At 42.9% G+C, this 16,613-nt stretch overlaps 1 protein-coding gene across 1 annotated transcript in view; it reads right to left on the bottom strand.

Moving 5' to 3' along the window:
• Nucleotides 1-286: 286 nt before the first annotated feature.
• Nucleotides 287-16,613, bottom strand: part of LOC115159798 (5'-AMP-activated protein kinase catalytic subunit alpha-1) — an 18,412-nt gene continuing 2,085 nt past the window's right edge. Inside the window, exons 2-9 of the mRNA XM_029709855.1 lie at nucleotides 14,555-14,696; nucleotides 8,434-8,527; nucleotides 7,793-7,937; nucleotides 7,471-7,558; nucleotides 6,096-6,320; nucleotides 5,223-5,742; nucleotides 3,286-3,412; nucleotides 287-3,005 (exon numbers count right to left, since the gene is read on the bottom strand). Of these exons, the coding sequence (XP_029565715.1) occupies nucleotides 2,677-3,005; nucleotides 3,286-3,412; nucleotides 5,223-5,742; nucleotides 6,096-6,320; nucleotides 7,471-7,558; nucleotides 7,793-7,937; nucleotides 8,434-8,527; nucleotides 14,555-14,696 (1,670 nt within the window). The 3' untranslated portion in view covers nucleotides 287-2,676. The remainder of the gene's footprint in view (nucleotides 3,006-3,285; nucleotides 3,413-5,222; nucleotides 5,743-6,095; nucleotides 6,321-7,470; nucleotides 7,559-7,792; nucleotides 7,938-8,433; nucleotides 8,528-14,554; nucleotides 14,697-16,613) is intronic.

Below are 16,613 nucleotides of genomic sequence, written 5' to 3'. Positions count from 1 at the left end.
TAAGCTTCTAAAGCCATGACATAATTTTCTGAAATTTTCCAAGCTGTTTAAAGGCACAGTCAACTTAGTGTCTGTAAACTTCTGACCCACTGGAATTGTGATACAGTGAATTATAAGTGAATAATCTTGAAGTCAATGCCACTACGACATTGCTCGTCCTAATATTTATATAGTTCTTAATTCCATTATTTTTAGATGTGTGTATTGTGAATTGTTAGATACTACTGCAATGTTGGAGGTAGAAACACATTTCGCTACACCCACAATAACAACAGCTCAATGTGTATGTGACCAATACATTTTTTATTTTTTTTTACATAGCTACATGCTTTACATGTTTCCAGGTCTTTTGCTACTCTTTAAATCTGGGACAGTTTTATATCTGCAGCCATGCATTGTAGTATTGTTAACTTTTTATTTTACACATTTTCCAATGCCAACAGAAACAAGGGAAGACATGAAAATGTGTGCAATTTAGCTGTTTATTAGGCAGTTGTGTGTACAAATGATTTAAACACACTGTCCATTTCATACATTTACATTGGTCACTATAGTAGTAGGGTCCCTTTACACACCAAATAAAATTAAAACAAGATTTCTTAACTAAAGCAGGTAATACAAATACAATGAAGATATTTCTCCTGCAAATAGTCAGCTCTTAACACTCCCACTCAAAAGGAGAAAAACTACTCACCAAATGTGCAACTTACATCATAAGCCGCTAGAACATGGTCAAGAGAAAGACACAGGGTCATTGCACTTCCTCAGTAAGCTGTTAGAACATGGTCGAGAGAGAAAGACACAGGGTCATTGCACTTCCTCAGTAAGCCGTTAGAAGAACATGGTCTCACACTAACTTATTTCAAACAACCCCACAATTCACCTTATGCACTATTTGGAATAGAACTTGCAACTGTCCTTGAAAACGAAAAAAAAAAAAGTTTGTTTTTAGTCCTACAATGTTTTAATGATAATTTGGTCTACAAATTAGACCTTGCGGTCACAATCCATACACGTCATTTATTCAGACCAAAACCAGCCCCACATAAGAGGATAGAAGTAGATAGATGTTTTTATATTCACTGATATAAAACTGATCAACAGTACTGATAATAAGGCAGCCAACAGAATGATGCAATCGAAGTGACATTGAATGAGATATAATCTCCGTCTTGACACTCACATTTAAAAACAAATAACACATTCTCTAGGAGCACATTAAATAAATGTAAGGTTTGGGCAAATATGTAAACTTACATCCAAAGTTATCTATTGTGGGGAATGTGGGCCAAGAAAAGTGAAATGATTGTTGTGATTGTTTTCCTTTATCAATTTACATTGTCCATGCACATGTACTTGCTGCAAATCACCACTCAATGGTCCCCATCTCTCCATATGTAACTTGATGAATAGGCATGTGTACAAACTGAATGTTGGTTAAATCCTGCTAAAAGGCATGTCAGTCAGTCAAGACACATTCAGATGTATGAATGTATATAGCCCTCAACCTCAAAGATAAATTGGTAAAATAAACAACTAATTTTGAATTAAGTACAGGATAGTGTACGTCTCATTTGACTAACAGCAAAGAACTCTTGGAGAGAGAGTGAGGAAAACTGTGTATAGAATAACTGATTAAAAACGGTGAAATTGATTTTAAGAAAGCAGTAAAAAGGAATAAGATATCATCCAGCAATAGTCGTAATGCAAAGATTCAAGAAAGTTCTCACTCCATAATCATTTCTCAATATAATCTACAATTCCCACTTAAAGCACTGATAAATATATCCAAATGTATTTTTTATTTATATATAAAATGTAGAGGACAAACAAATCCAAACATTTTTTTTACAATAATGAGAAAAAACATGGACGTCTTAATTCAATTAACAAAAAACATCTAAACAAAAATTTGGATTAAGTGCTAACTCCTTTCTTCCACCTTACGCGATCGAGTAAGAAATATACAGGGTCATTGCACTTCCTCAGTGAGTTAATGGGCATAGTTGGCATGACAACCCTTGTTATGGTCAGTGCAGCTAAACCTGAAAGGCCTGCAGTTCAGCTTCCCATCTTTCTGCACAGGTTCTCAGACATCTACTGTAGAGAAACAGACAGAGCAGGAGAGAAATAAGAAAACTACTTAGCAAAAGTGCCTCCTGCATCCTTCCCCTCAGCATCCTTCCCCTATAGCTCTCCTTTCTGCACACAAAAACTTGGGGTTTTGTTTTCTCTACTGAAAAAAAGGACAGCAAAGCCCACTGAGTACAGTAAAGAAAATTCAGTGTATCACTCAGACTTAGCCTATATATGTAAGGGTGGAATGTGATCTAAAAGGAGGAAGAAATCATTGTCTGCCAACTATAATGATCGTGAAAATGTAAAACCATCTCTAAAATAGTATTCTGTCATCATGAATATAATAAAGTGGCTTGGTCATTGTCATTCAACGTTCTCTAAACCCCGCCCACACCTCTGCTCTGACAAATCTCCCCCCCCCCCCCCGTGAGTCAGGGTAGGTGCACACCAAACCTGCATCATCAGTGCCATGGAACAACCCTAGCCAGCTCAACCGCCCGAGGTGGGGATGAATTGAGCCATGAATCGGTTGTATGCTTATTGCTTATAAGGACACTCGGAGAGAAAAAAAGGCTAATGTTTTGACTTGATTGTGAGCTATCGTGCAAGTAGCTTGATGAGATTGGCGCACATCTCAAAAAACTCAATGGTGTGGCTGCCGGGCCGCGGGTAGACTGTCGTCGGGGCGAGGTCGCCTCCTGTTGAGTCAACAGAGGAGGTGAGCGAGGAGGCCAGGGAGCTCTCCGAGGCCTTGGTGGGGGTGGGAGGGATGGAGGTGGCAGGGGTCGGGGTAGCGTCCTCCTTAGCCCCCTCGGTTTGGGACCCCCCCTCTGCAGCAGTGTCGTTCTTAAGGGCCATGCGGTAGTTTCCCACTGACCCAGACCGGTGAGGAGTGGCAGTCCCAGATTTAGCCTCCAACATGTCATCTACAGACAGAGAGAAAGAAAGAGGGAAAAGAGAAGAGAATGTTAAAAACACACAGGTGGTTACAACCAAACACCCAAAAGCCACTAGGCAGACCTGTGACATGGCTAAGGTGATCAAAAAAATATGAACGATTTTGAAGTCTGACGAGTCAATTTGCATTGCACTCAGCATGGAAAAGCCTCATATTTTATAGCCAATTTTCTGTGATGGCATAGTCAGCAGTGTAGAAAACCACTTCCAAGTTCTAGACATGTTCTCATTAATTCCAGATTGACATACTGTCTATGCTACGGAAGTCCAGGAGGTAGGTCCTGCTGTCCACCTGGTAGAGCTGAAGGCTCATCTTGGTCTGCATGCCTGTCACTGGGTTCTTCCTCTTTACACGCAGGTAGTACGGATTCGCCACCTGGGGAAGAGGATATTGAGATTAGTGATGCATTCAACTGGATGTCAGAAGCTGGGTATAATGTCATAGATATAACATACAACACATTACATTTTAAAATATGGCTCCTGTAGCTGCTTCAGTGGTGATCTGTATTTAAGTGACTTCAGGGACCGTTTAGAACATGTTGCCTTTCGTCGTCAAAATGATAACTTGTGTATAACAGCAAAAAAGATTACGAAGAATGTAGCCGCTGTGAAAGGCTAGCTAGTTAGCTGTGTGCACTAGTATGTTTCAATCGGTTATTAAAAGTCGTTTTTTCCCTTGCTCTGCAAGGTCCATAGCTTTTGGGGTGCGACAGGTGAACATTGTCCATTTGTTCAGAGGGTCCCAGGTTGGGGCAATGAGAGGGACGGAAGCAATAATGTTACAAGAGCACTATAACCATATCAGAACGTTTAGAGTCTAGACAGAACAGTGGTTAACTTTGTGGGACTATATATGAAGCTCAGTATGTTTTATTACTGTGTACCCAAACACATAAAACCATAAATAGCTGCCTTCTATCTATCAGGGCAAGAGAAGGATAAACAGGAAACTGAGCATTTCCTTCAGAAATTGCTCTCATTTTTCCTCAAGATAGATTTTTAAGTTGAGTCAGTGAGCTGATATAGTCTAAAAGTTGTGCCATACTAAAATAGAACCCAAGGAGGAAATAGCCGCATTCCATTCCAGGTCAGGTAGAACTAAACCTGACAAAGCCAGTAATGCACACCAAGCAGAAAAATACTAATAACGGCAAGTACTTTAACAAAAAACCATGAAAGGAAATCAGTCAACTGAAATAAGTTCATTAAAATCTAGGATTTCACATGACTGGGAATGCAGATATGCATCTGTTGGTCACAGATACCTTAAGAAAGGAAGGGGTGTGGATCAGAAAAGCAGTCAGTCAGTATCTGGTGTGACCCCCATTTGCCTCAAGCAGCGCGACATCTCCTTCGCATAAAGTTGATCAGGCTATTAATTGTGGCCTATGGAATGCTGTCCCATTCCTCTTCAATGGCTGTTAGGAAGTTGCTGGATAATGGCAGGAACTGGAACAAGACGTTGTACATGAACGGAGCATCCCAATGCTCAATGGGTGACGTCTGGTGAGTATGCAGGCCATAGAAGAACGGACATTTTCAGCTTCTAGGAATTGTTTACAGATCCTTGTGACATGGGGTCTTGCATTATGCTGAAAAATGACAGCTTATGGTAGAGAAATTAACATGAAATTATCTTGTAACAGCTTTGGTGGACATTCCTGCAGTCAGCATGCCATTGCACGCTCCCTCAAAACTTGAGACATCTGTTGCATTGTGTTGTGTGACAAATCTGCACATTTTAGAGTGGCCTTTTATTGTCCCCAGCACATGGTGCACCTGTTTAATGATAATGCGGTTTAATCAGCTTCTTGATATGCCACACCTGTCAGCTGGATGGATTTTGTTGGAAAAGGAGAAAAGCTTACTAACAGGGATGTAAACAAATTTGTGCACAACATTAGAGAAATACGTTTTTTGTGCGTATGGAACATTTCTGTGAACTTTTATTTCAGCTCATGAAACCAACATAACAGATTTCGTAAATTTTTGTTCAATATACTTTATTTCCCAATTCCAAATAAACTTCGGTCCCCTACCCCTTGACATGAGGAACCCTTGATGGTTTTCTGTGTATTTCTACCTGACGTCTTTACCCACTCCAGACTCTCCCTTACCTCCCCTTTCTACTCTTCCTTCCCACCATCCTCACTCTCTATGATTCTCCCTCCCCTTCCACTCACCTTCCACTCATAGTCCAGCTGCTTCATGGCCCGGCACACCTCAGACATAATATCATTTGGCCTGCTCTGGCTCCTGATCCCCAGGTGCCACTTAGCCCGCCTCACCCCCTGGTGCTTCGATTTCTGTGGGTTCAGCTCGTCCAGCGTGTGCCTCGGCCTGGGAGGGGTCTCCACTGCCAGGAACGGCTGCATGCGCTCGGGGTGGGGCTTAAGGCCTGCGGCAGCCGCGGCGGAGGCGGTCAGGTGCTGATCGTCCAAGAAGGAGTCTGGAGGACTGGAGGCCAGATAGAAGTCTTTGGCCTCGGACATGATGCGGCGGTTGTCGATGATGAGGTGGTAGGCCACAGCCAGGGGGTCATGGTGGTTGCGGCTGTACAAGCAAGTCAGGATTTCTTCCTCAGTGCACTCAAACTTCTCACACACCTCCTTCAGGGCCTCGTCGTCGATCATGTTGTTGCTGTAGGACGGGTCCTCTGGGAACAAGTACTTGGGGAGCTCCTCTTTGAACCATTCATCCTCTCTGGCGAGGGAAGACAGAGCATGGTTAAAGTCAGGGTCAAGCTAGTCTTTATTATCCCATAGGAAAAAAAAAAATCTTAACAGGGCAGCTAGATAATGTGTGGACCAGGAGGGGTGGGTTCACTTTGTTAGTGCTGGAACTAAAGCCTGCACAGAGAAGGCAGGAGCTTCCCACCCATGATAGGTAGTACGTCATATGAAACCTCAGTTACAGTTTAATGTGGAGCCAGTTTAATTTTTGTTTTTAATGTATTTTATCTTCCATTAATCTACTGCAGAGTGTAGGTGTTTAAATACACTTTGTATTTGAATGGAATGCATTTAGGCGAAGTTGATTTATTTGCCCCTTCTTACCGGATTTCTTTGATGGTGGCTCTCTTCATGGGATCCACCTGCAGCATGTGTTTGAGTAGGGAGGCGACAGAGGGGTTCAGGTACTGAGGCGTGAAGAAGATCCCGTCACAGATCTTCTTGAAGAGCGTTGGCACATGGTCGTCATCGAAGGGCAGCGTCCCACACAGCAGGGCATACAGGATCACCCCACTGCTCCAGATGTCCACCTCAGGACCCGCATATAACCTGGGAGGAAACAGGCCAATCAAACATCGATGAATCCCTTTAGATAAGGTACGGGCAACTTTGATGGGGGTGGGGGGCCACAAAAAAAACTGAACTCATGAGGGGCCGCAGTGGACCTATGTACCAATAACCCCCCCCCCCCCCCAACGGACTTGGGAGAGGCGAAGGTCGAGAGCCACGCGTCATCTGAAACACGACCCTGCCAAGACACACTGCTTCTTGACACACTGCTTGCTTAACCTGGTAGCCAGCCGCACCAATGTGTTGGAGGAAACACTATCCTGCTGGCGACTGAAGTCAGCTTGTAGGTGCCCAGCCCGCCACAAGGAGTTGCTAGGGCGTGATGGGACAAAAAAAAAATCCCAGCCGGCCAAACCCTCCCCTAACCCGGACGACACTGGCCAATTGTGCACCGCCTCATGGGTCTCCCAGTGACAGCCAGCCTGGTATCGAACCTGGGTCTGTAGTGAAGCCTCTAGCACCGCGATGCTGCGCCATTCGGGGGCCCATGTTTGCAGTTTTTATATGATAAACTGATGATCAATGGGCCCAACCCCGGTCGGTAATTCGACCATGCTTACTACAAGTTCAGTTAGCTGGCCGCTAGACTAACTTACCAATCTAAAAGATTTTAGCTGACATGGGCTAATTGAGTGACTGATGATGCACAACCAAATTTCTTTATTGCACCTTGTGTATTCTATTATTCTAACTCAACAGTAAGTTGAGACCCAGACAGTTCCTAACAAAATAAATACAAATCATTTTAATAAAAATGTTTTGTTTGAAATTGGTCCACGGGCCTACAAAACATGTGGCCCACAGGATGCCAGTTGCACATCCCTGCTTTACATCAACAGCTGCCACAAAGTAGTTTAGAGTAACACAGTCTAGACTCCAAAGAGCAAGCAGAAGAATAGAGAACAAGACTACCTGCATAAAACATGAACCATTCGCATGGTGAATATTCAGTGAGACTTCTATCAAGAACGGGGGAGGTCTTTCACCAAAGCAAAACCGTGAAATTGATCAGTCCATTTAACATGAACAGTCTTCCTTATTGAAATGTAACAGCGTTTTTTGAATACATTAGCACATTCCCCATCACGTCTGCCATAGTTTTAGTGTGAAAAGGAGAGGACAAGACTACCTTCCAGAGATGACTTCAGGGGCAGCGTAGTTCGGAGAACCGCAACTTGTCCTCAGAAACTCTCCATCCGACATCATGTTTGACAAACCTACAGAAAACACCAGACAATATCACATAATTATGTGTTTGTGTCCAAAAGTAGTGCACTATATAGGAAATGGGGTGTCATTTCAGACCCTTTCCAGTAACTATGGTGGATGTGTAACCAAGCCAACCCAGTACAGTTAGGCGTGGCTCAATTTGGAAGTGTAAATCAGGTATAGGCGTAGAAAGCTGCTGCTTGGTTTGTGTGGGGTTAGGGTTGAGGGTGACAGTGACTTGCCAAAGTCAGCAATCTTGGCGTTCATCTGTGCGTCCAGCAGGACGTTCTCAGGCTTCAGGTCTCTGTGCACTACCATGTGTCTGTGGCAGTAGTCTACTGCGGAGATGATCTGCTGGAACAGACGACGGCTCTCCTTCTCATCCAACTGGAGAAACACACACGAAATGCAGACACACAGAAACACACACGAGGTGAGATATGTCCATTCAGTGTCTATTTCAGTATTGTAAGTAACCACTCTAGATATTTGGTCAGTGACTTTGCTTGAATGACTTAGTAGTCCTCAAAAACTGCTTAGAATGAATGCAGTGCATAGATAGAGTTTTGTGATATATGTTTGTGTACGGAAGGAGAGGGTAGTCCATACAAGAAGCAGGTTATAACATGACTATTGACACAACCATTATACTAGCCTGACAATAGATAGCTAATTACCCAAGTGATTAAGATTCAGGTGAGCAAAAGACTACCCACAATCCAAAACAACAGAGTTAATTGTAACAGATAGGCTTAATGAGGCTTAATGTAGAATAACCCCCAATGTATTTTGTTGTTGAACTAAAAACAGGTCCATAATGGTCACAAAGCCTGCATACATTAGAGTGTGTTTTCCTTAGAGGGGGGGGGGGGGGGGGTCTTACCTTTCCATTTTTGCAGATGTAGTCGAAGAGCTCTCCTCCGGACACATACTCCATCACCATGAAGATGTCTGTTGGGGTGCTGATCACCTGGTACCTACAGCCCCACAGGAAAAACAGAGTCACACACACACACACAAAATAGGCTAGTCATGATTGGACCAAGAGATTTCTCTGACCATGCGGCCCATCAGGATTTATTTACTCTTGGCCCTATTCAAACACCAGACAAAAACAGTTAAGGATCGCCTAACTTTGACAAACCTATTTTTAAGAAACACAGCTATATTTCAGCTTTACCACAGCAATAAAATGGAAGAAAATTGCAATATAACACCTGAGAATAAGAGGTAGGCGTTTTAGGACAAATTTATCCTCTCAAAAGCCATTAATTGATTCTTAACTTAGAGGCAGGACAACTCCTTTGTGGGCCATTAGGTTCAATGACTGAACGGTGTGAAGGAGACTGGCCACAAGCCACGGAACACTTCAACATGATAAACATAGGTCTACTTCACTAGAGCAAACCTCCTTGTGCAAACCGCTACATTTCTTCATTCATGTGCCACATATTGGTAACAAGGTTATCAACACAAGTGTTGTATTAAACTTGACTCCAGGGGGTGACCTTTCTTTTAAAGTGGAAAAATTCTGGTCTAGTCACAAGGGAGCAGGCCCCCAGAAATGCCCCAACTAGGCCTACACAATGAGCTCACTGCCAGGTCATGAAGACTACTCATGTAAGGGGATTTTTCATTTAGTGAATAGTAATAGGACGAGTTATAAAATAAATAAAAAAACAGCCAGAAACATAGGGGAAAGCTGACCCTTCATAACCAATGAGATAAATCATGGAAACACTGCATTTAATCAAGATGCTTTTTGAAGAGGTAGGGAGAGTAGCATAGATGCAGAGATAAAGAGAAAGTGTGACTTACTCTATAAAACCCACCACTTAAGTCACACAACACAATGCCACACGTCTCAAGTTGAAGATGCGTGCAATTGGCATGCTGACTGCAGGAATTCCACCAGAGCCGTTGCCAGAGAATGTAATGTTCAGGGATGCAAACTGGTGAGGGCCCAAAAAGGCAACACTTTTTTTGCACTGAAACATGCAAACAAATCCCTGCTAGGGGAAATGCAGCTTTTAACTAATTAAACAAAGAATATGATCTATATGAATCAGTCTCTGTGTGTAAAATAAGTGGCTAATGTGAACCTAAATCACAGCCAAAAATGTAAAGAAAGCAATCCAATGTTATTTGTTGCCTAGACTTTACTGCAAATGACACTCAAGTCATCTTAAAGTAGAAATAGAATGAAACCAACAGGCATTCTATTTTTGCTCTATTATAGTGGCCACTATAGCAGACATTGATCAAGAGCACAAGGCTACATGTGTGCAAAAATAACGTTCATCGAGTAAAAAAATTATATAATCCCCCTCACACACGTGTTACTGTCAAGTTTAACCCAACAAAAGTAATATCTTTGGGCTACACTGCACATTATTACATTGTACACTTTCTGCCTGTGGACATCTGTTCTACAAAGTGCCAGCAAAAGTGAGAAAGAGGGAAAGTGTGTGGCCGATTTCAAGTTTTCATAACAAATCGGTAATCGGCCTTTTTGGACACTGATTACATTGCAATCCATGAGGAAACTGCGTGGCAGGCCTACCACCTATTACGCGAGTGCAGTGTCAAAAGGACCTTGTGGCTGCAATGAGCCAAGGTAAGTTGCTAGCTAGCATTAACTTCTTATGGGTACCTGGGATGGTAGCGTCCCACCTGGCCAACATCCAGTGAAATTGCAGAGCGCGAAATTCAAAAATACTCAATTCAAATATATAACATTCTTGAAAATATATATGTTACACATCAAAATAAAGCTTAACTTCTTGTTAATCCAGCCGCCATGTCAGATTTCAAAAAGGCTTTACGGCGAAAGCAAACCATGCGATTATCTGAGGACAGAGCCCCGCATACAAAAGCATGAAAATCATTTCAACCAGGCAGGTGCCACACTAAAGTCAGAAATAGCGATATAAAAAATGACTTACCTTTGATGATCTTCGTATGGTTGCACTCACAAGACTCCCAGATACACAATGAATGTTTGTTTTGTTCGATAAAGTCCCTCTTATATCCAAAAGCCTCAGTTTTGTTCAGTAATCCAATGGCTCAAAGGCAGTCACAACAGGCAGACAAAAAATACAAATAGTATCTGTAAAGTTCGTAGAAACATGTCAAACGATGTTTATAATCAATCCTCAGGTTGTTTTTAGCCTAAATAAATCGATAATATTTAAACCGGACAATAGCGTCGTCAATATACAAGAAAGGCACACTCTCGGTCGTGCGCAGGAAACAGGTCTGGCGACTTCCCAGGGTCCACTCACTCAAAGTGGTCTTACTCCCTCATTTTTCAGAATACAAGCCTGAAACAATTTCTAATGACTGTTGACATCTAGTGGAACCATAGGAAGTGCAATTTGAGTCCTAAGTCAATGGATACTGTAAATGGCATTCAATAGAAAACTACAAAAATTTAAAAAATCCCACTTCCTTGATGGATTTTTCTCAGGTTTTCGCCTGCCATATCAGTTCTGTTATACTCACAGACATTTTTTTTAACAGTTTTGGAAACTTTAGAGTGTTTTCTATCCAAATCTACCAATTATATGCATATCCTAGCTTCTGGGCCTAGGTTAACTAGCTTGTCCTGCATTGCATATAATTAATGCAGTGCCTGTTAATCTATCATCGAATCACAGCCTACTTCAACTTTGCCAAATGGGTGATGATTTAGCAAAAGCGCATTCGCGAAAAAAGCAGATTCGTTGCACAAATGTACCTAACCGTAAACATCAATTGCCTTTCTTAAAATCAATACACAGAAGTATATATTTTTTTAAACCTGCATATTTAGTTAAAATAAATGCATGTTAGCAGGCAACATTAACAAGGGAAATTGTGTCACTTCCCTTGCATTCAGTGCAAGCAGAGTCAGGGTATATGCAACAGTTTGGGCCGCCTGGCTCGTTGCGAACTGTGTTTCTTCCTAACAAAGACCGCAATTAATTTGCCAGAATTTTACATAATTATGACATAACATTGAAGGCTGTGCAATGTAACAGCAATATTTAGACTTAGGGTTGCCACCCGTTCGACAAAATACGGAATGGTTCCATATTTCACTGAAAGAATAAACGTTTTGTTTTCAAAATTAGTTTCAGGATTTGACCATATTAATGATCAAAGGCTCGTATTTCTGTGTGTTTATTATATTTAAGTCTATGATTTGATATTTGATAGAGCAGTCTGACTGAGCGGTGGTAGGCAGCAACAGGCTCGTAAGCATTCATTCAAAGAGCACTTTACTGCGTTTGCGAGCAGCTCTTAGCAATGCTTGATTCACAGTGCTGTTTATGACTTCAAGCCTATCAACTCCCGAGATTAGGCTGGCAATACTAAAGTGCCTACAAGAACATCCAATAGTCAAAGGTATATGAAATACAAATGGTATAGAGAGAAATAGTCAAGGCATCATAATTCCTATAATAACTGCAACCTAAAACTTCTTAACTGGGAATATTGAACCAGCAGCTTTCATATGTTCAGAGCAAGGAACTTAAACGTTAGCTTTTGTATTTTTTACATGGCACATATTGCACTTTTACTTTCTTCTCCAACACTGTGTTTTTACAATATTTAAACCAAATTGAACGTTTCATTATTTGAGACTAAATACATTTTATTTATGTATTAAGTTAAAATAAAAGGGTTCATTGTTCATTCAGTATTGTTTGAATTGTCATTATTACAAATATATATATTTTTAAATCTATTTAAAAAAATTAATTCAAAAATTAGGCAGAGTAATCGGTATCAGCTTTCTTTAGTCCACCAATAAATCGGTATCGGTGATGAAAAATCATAAATCGGTCGACCTCTACCTGGAATGCATTTCAAATTAACAGGTCTGCCTTGTTTAAAGGTCATTTCTGGAATTTCTTTCCTTCTTAAAACCTCTTTGGGCTAGGGGGTTTCTAAAACTGTTAAAATAATGTCTGAGTATAACAGAACTGATATGGCAGGCGAAACCACGAGGACAAAACATCACAAAAAAAAAAAATCATCCTACCACTGGCTGTCATGTTGATTATGAGGCGAAACCCTCCCAGATTACAGTTCCTAGGGCTTCTACTAGATGTCAAAAAGTCTTTAGAAAGAGTTTCAGGATTGTTTTTGGAAAAATGAGCTAGAATTTGTAGTTTTTCTAAGTGGCTTCCATTTTGGCTGTAGTGTTTTCATGCGTGTGGATGAGAGTGTGTTCTTTGTTGTTTATCTCTGGTAAAGACAATAACAATTCTCCGTCTTAAATTGTATCATTTATTTACGTATTAGGGTACCTGAGGTTTGATTATAAACGTTGTTTGACTTGTTTGGAGAAGTTTATTGGTAACGTTTGGGATTCATTTTGAAGGAGGGAAACCGGTGGATTATTGGATGAAGCGTGCCAGCTAAACTGAGTTTTTGGAGATATAAAGAAGGACATTATCAAACAAATGGACCATTTGTGATGTAGCTGGGACCTTTTGGAGTGCCAACAGAAGAAGATCTTCAAAGGTAAGGGATTTATTATATTGCAACCAGGCACCTGCCTGGTTGAAAAATGTTTTTAATGCTTTTGTATGCGGGGCGCTGTCCTCAGATAATCACATGGTGTACATTTGCCGTAAAGCCTTTTTGAAATCTGACACAGCGGCTGGGTTAAAAAGAAGTTAAGCTTTATTTTGATGTATAACACTTGTATTTTCATGAATGTTAAATATTTCTACTTCTGTAATTTGAATTTGGCGCTCTGCAAATTCACCGGATGTTGTCGAGGTGGGTCGCTAGCGGGATGCCTGAGCCAGAAAGGTTAATGCGTTTGATAGCCCTATTGGTAAAAGACCAAGTCCATATTATGGCAAGAACAGCTGAAATAAGCAAAGAGAAATGACAGTTCATGATTGCTTTATACCTTTCATAATATTTCCCTTAATGTTATTTTCCTACCTACCGCTCTATTGTTGCTTCATTCCTTCCTCGCTTTCAACAGTTAAATAAGTTTAGTTGTCCTCATCATTCAAATGTCATCCTTGAAAAATATAGGACTAGAATTAGATGCAGAAGGCTTTCAGTTCTCTTCACCGAACATTGAATGGTTATTGGTCTGAATAAATAACTGCCATTGCCTACTGCCATCGTGCGTTCACTCTTCTTTCAAAAATACCCGTGAATTATATTGGCTGCTGGATTTAACATTAATCAAGAAAGAGCTTGCATCCCTCTTTGAATAGTCTATAGGTATAACAAATTCAAATAAAAATAATGTCCAGCAAGCTATTCTAGTCTAGCTTTTCCTGCAGGGCCCTTCAAACGCTAAGGAGCTTTTTTTTAAGGAGAGGCCAGCAGAGCACAGGTGCTTGTGTATTGCGCAAGAGACCGGCTACAAGTTAGAAGCGTATTATGCATAACCCATCATTATTAGCTAAATATAAGGATAATGCTCCATTGAATTTATGACCCGAAAGAGGTAGGCTAGGACATCTATATAATCAATCTAGAACAGCATTATCTATTTTGTATGCAATTTGAATGGAGTTAATGGAGAGAGAGAGAGCGAGCTCACGCGTGCACTGATTTAAAGAAACAATATTCAGGGCCGTTTTAAAACTCTAGCTGCAATAAAAAAACTACAAAATAAAAAGGTGACCCCGAAAGCCAGATATAAATGGGTAAATTAGACGCACATTCTGTCTTTATATTACAGGATGTTGCAGTAAATGTTGGCCTACCTGTCACACGAAAAAAAAGTTTAAAAACAAAAAGTTGCCACCCTGAGCGTTGATTCATCATGCAGAGGCCATAGAGAAGCATACAACTTTAAACAGTTCCATTTCACAAATATAAATGTAATATAGTTCCATTTCTCGCCATGCTGTTAATATAAATAACTGATTATAATTTACCGGTTTGGCACAGTTAGTTATCCAGGGAAAAGACAGTGGTTTTGGGCAACAAATCCTGGTAATCGGGTTCCCACCTTTCAACCCTATGTATTCTAGACTTACAGCTTAATGATGTGTGGATGCCTGAAGAGCTTGAGGTTCTGGATCTCTCTACGGATCTTCCCCACCACATCCAAACTGCGGATCTTCTGTCTGTTCAGGATCTTCACAGCCACCTGGTGTTTGGTCAGCTCGTGCTGCCCCACTACGAGAGAGAGTGAGAGAGCGAGAGCATGGGGGAGAGAAAGGGGGCATGAGAGAGAAAGGGAGAGAGAGGGCACGGGAGAGAGAGAGAAAGGGGGCATGGGAGAGAGAGAGAGAAAGAGAAAGGGGGCATGGGAGAGAGAGAGAAAGGGGGCATGAGAGAAAGGGGGCATGAGAGAAAGGGGGCATGAGAGAAAGGGGGCATGAGAGAAAGGGGGCATGAGAGAGAGAGAAAGGGGGCATGGGAGAGAGAGAGAAAGGGGGCATGGGAGAGAGAGAAAGGGGGCATGGGAGAGAGAGAAAGGGGGCATGGGAGAGAGAGAAAGGGGGCATGAAAGAGAGAGAGAAAGAGGGCATGGGAGAGAGAGAAAGAGAGAGAGAAAGGGGCCATGAGAGAGAGAAAGGGGCCATGAGAGAGAGAGAGAGAGAAAAGGGGCCATGGGAGAGAGAGAGAGAGAAAGGGGCCATAGGAGAGAGAGAGAGAGAGAGAGAAAGGGGCCATGGGAGAGAGAGAGCGAGAGAAAGGGGCCATGGGAGAGAGAGAGCGAGAAAGGGGCCATGGGAGAGAGAGAGCGAGAAAGGGGCCATGGGAGAGAGAGAGCGAGAAAGGGGCCATGGGAGAGAGAGAGCAAGGGGCCATGAGAGCGAGGGGCCATGAGAGAGAGAGAGAGAGAGAGAGAAAAGGGCCATGGGGGAGAGAGAGAGAGAGAGAGAGAAAGGGGCCATGGGAGAGAGAGAGAGAGGGCCATGGGAGAGAGAGAGAGAAAGGGGCCATGAGAGAGAGAAAGGGGCCATGGGAGAGAGAGAGAGAGAAAGGGGCCATAGGAGAGAGAGAGAGAGAGAGAAAGGGGCCATGGGAGAGAGAGAGCGAGAAAGGGGCCATGGGAGAGAGAGAGCAAGGGGCCATGAGAGCGAGGGGCCATGAGAGAGAGAGAGAGAGAGAGAGAGAAAAGGGCCATGGGGGAGAGAGAGAGAGAGAAAGGGGCCATGGGAGAGAGAGAGAGAGGCCATGGGAGAGAGAGAGAGAGAAAGGGGCCATGAGAGAGAGAGAAAGGGGCCATGAGAGAGAAAGGGGCCATGGGGGAGAGAGAGAGAGAAAGGGGCCATGGGGAGAGAGAGAGAGAGAAAGGGGCCATGGGAGAGAGAGAGAGAGAAAAGGGGCCATGGGAGGGAGAGAGAGAGAGAGAGAGAGAGAAAGGGGGCCATGAGAGAGAGAGAGAGAGAGAGAGAAAGGGGCCATGGGAGAGAGAGAGAGAACGGGGCCATGGGGAGAGAGAAAGAGAGAGAGAGAAAGGGGCCATGGGAGACAGAGAGAGAAAGGGGCCATGAGAGAGAGAGAGAAAGGGGCCATGGGAGGGAGAGAGAGAGAGAGAAAGGGGGCCATAGGAGAGAGAGAGAGAAAGGGGCCATAGGAGAGAGAGAGAGAGAGAGAGAGAGAAAGGGGGCCATGGGAGAGAGAGAGAGAGAAAGGGGCCATGGGAGAGAGAGAGAAAGGGGCCATGGGAGAGAGAGAGCAAGGGGCCATGAGAGAGAGGGGCCATGGGAGAGAGAGAGAGAGAGAGAAAAGGGCCATGGGGGAGAGAGAGAGAGAGAGAAAAAGGGCCATGGGAGAGAGAGGCCATGGGAGAGAGAGAGAGAGAGAGAAAGGGGCCATGAGAGAGAGAGAGAGAAAGGGCCATGGGAGAGAGAGAGAGGCCATGGGAGAGAGAGAGAAAGAGAGAGAGAGAGAAAGGGGCCATGGGAGAGAGAGAGAGAGAAAGGGGCCATGGGAGAGAGAGAGAGAGAGAGAAAGGGGCCATGGGAGAGGGAGAGAGAGAGAGAAAGAGAGAGAGAGAAAGGGGCCATGGGAGACAGAGAGAGAAAGGGGCCATGAGAGAGAGAGAAAGGGGCCATGGGAGGGAGAGAGAGAGAGAGAAAG

The sequence above is a fragment of the Salmo trutta genome, chromosome 23, assembly GCF_901001165.1.
Source record: "Salmo trutta chromosome 23, fSalTru1.1, whole genome shotgun sequence".
Taxonomy (NCBI): domain Eukaryota; kingdom Metazoa; phylum Chordata; class Actinopteri; order Salmoniformes; family Salmonidae; genus Salmo; species Salmo trutta.
Note: the sequence above shows the minus strand (reverse complement) of the source record. Positions and strands in the feature narration are given on the sequence as shown.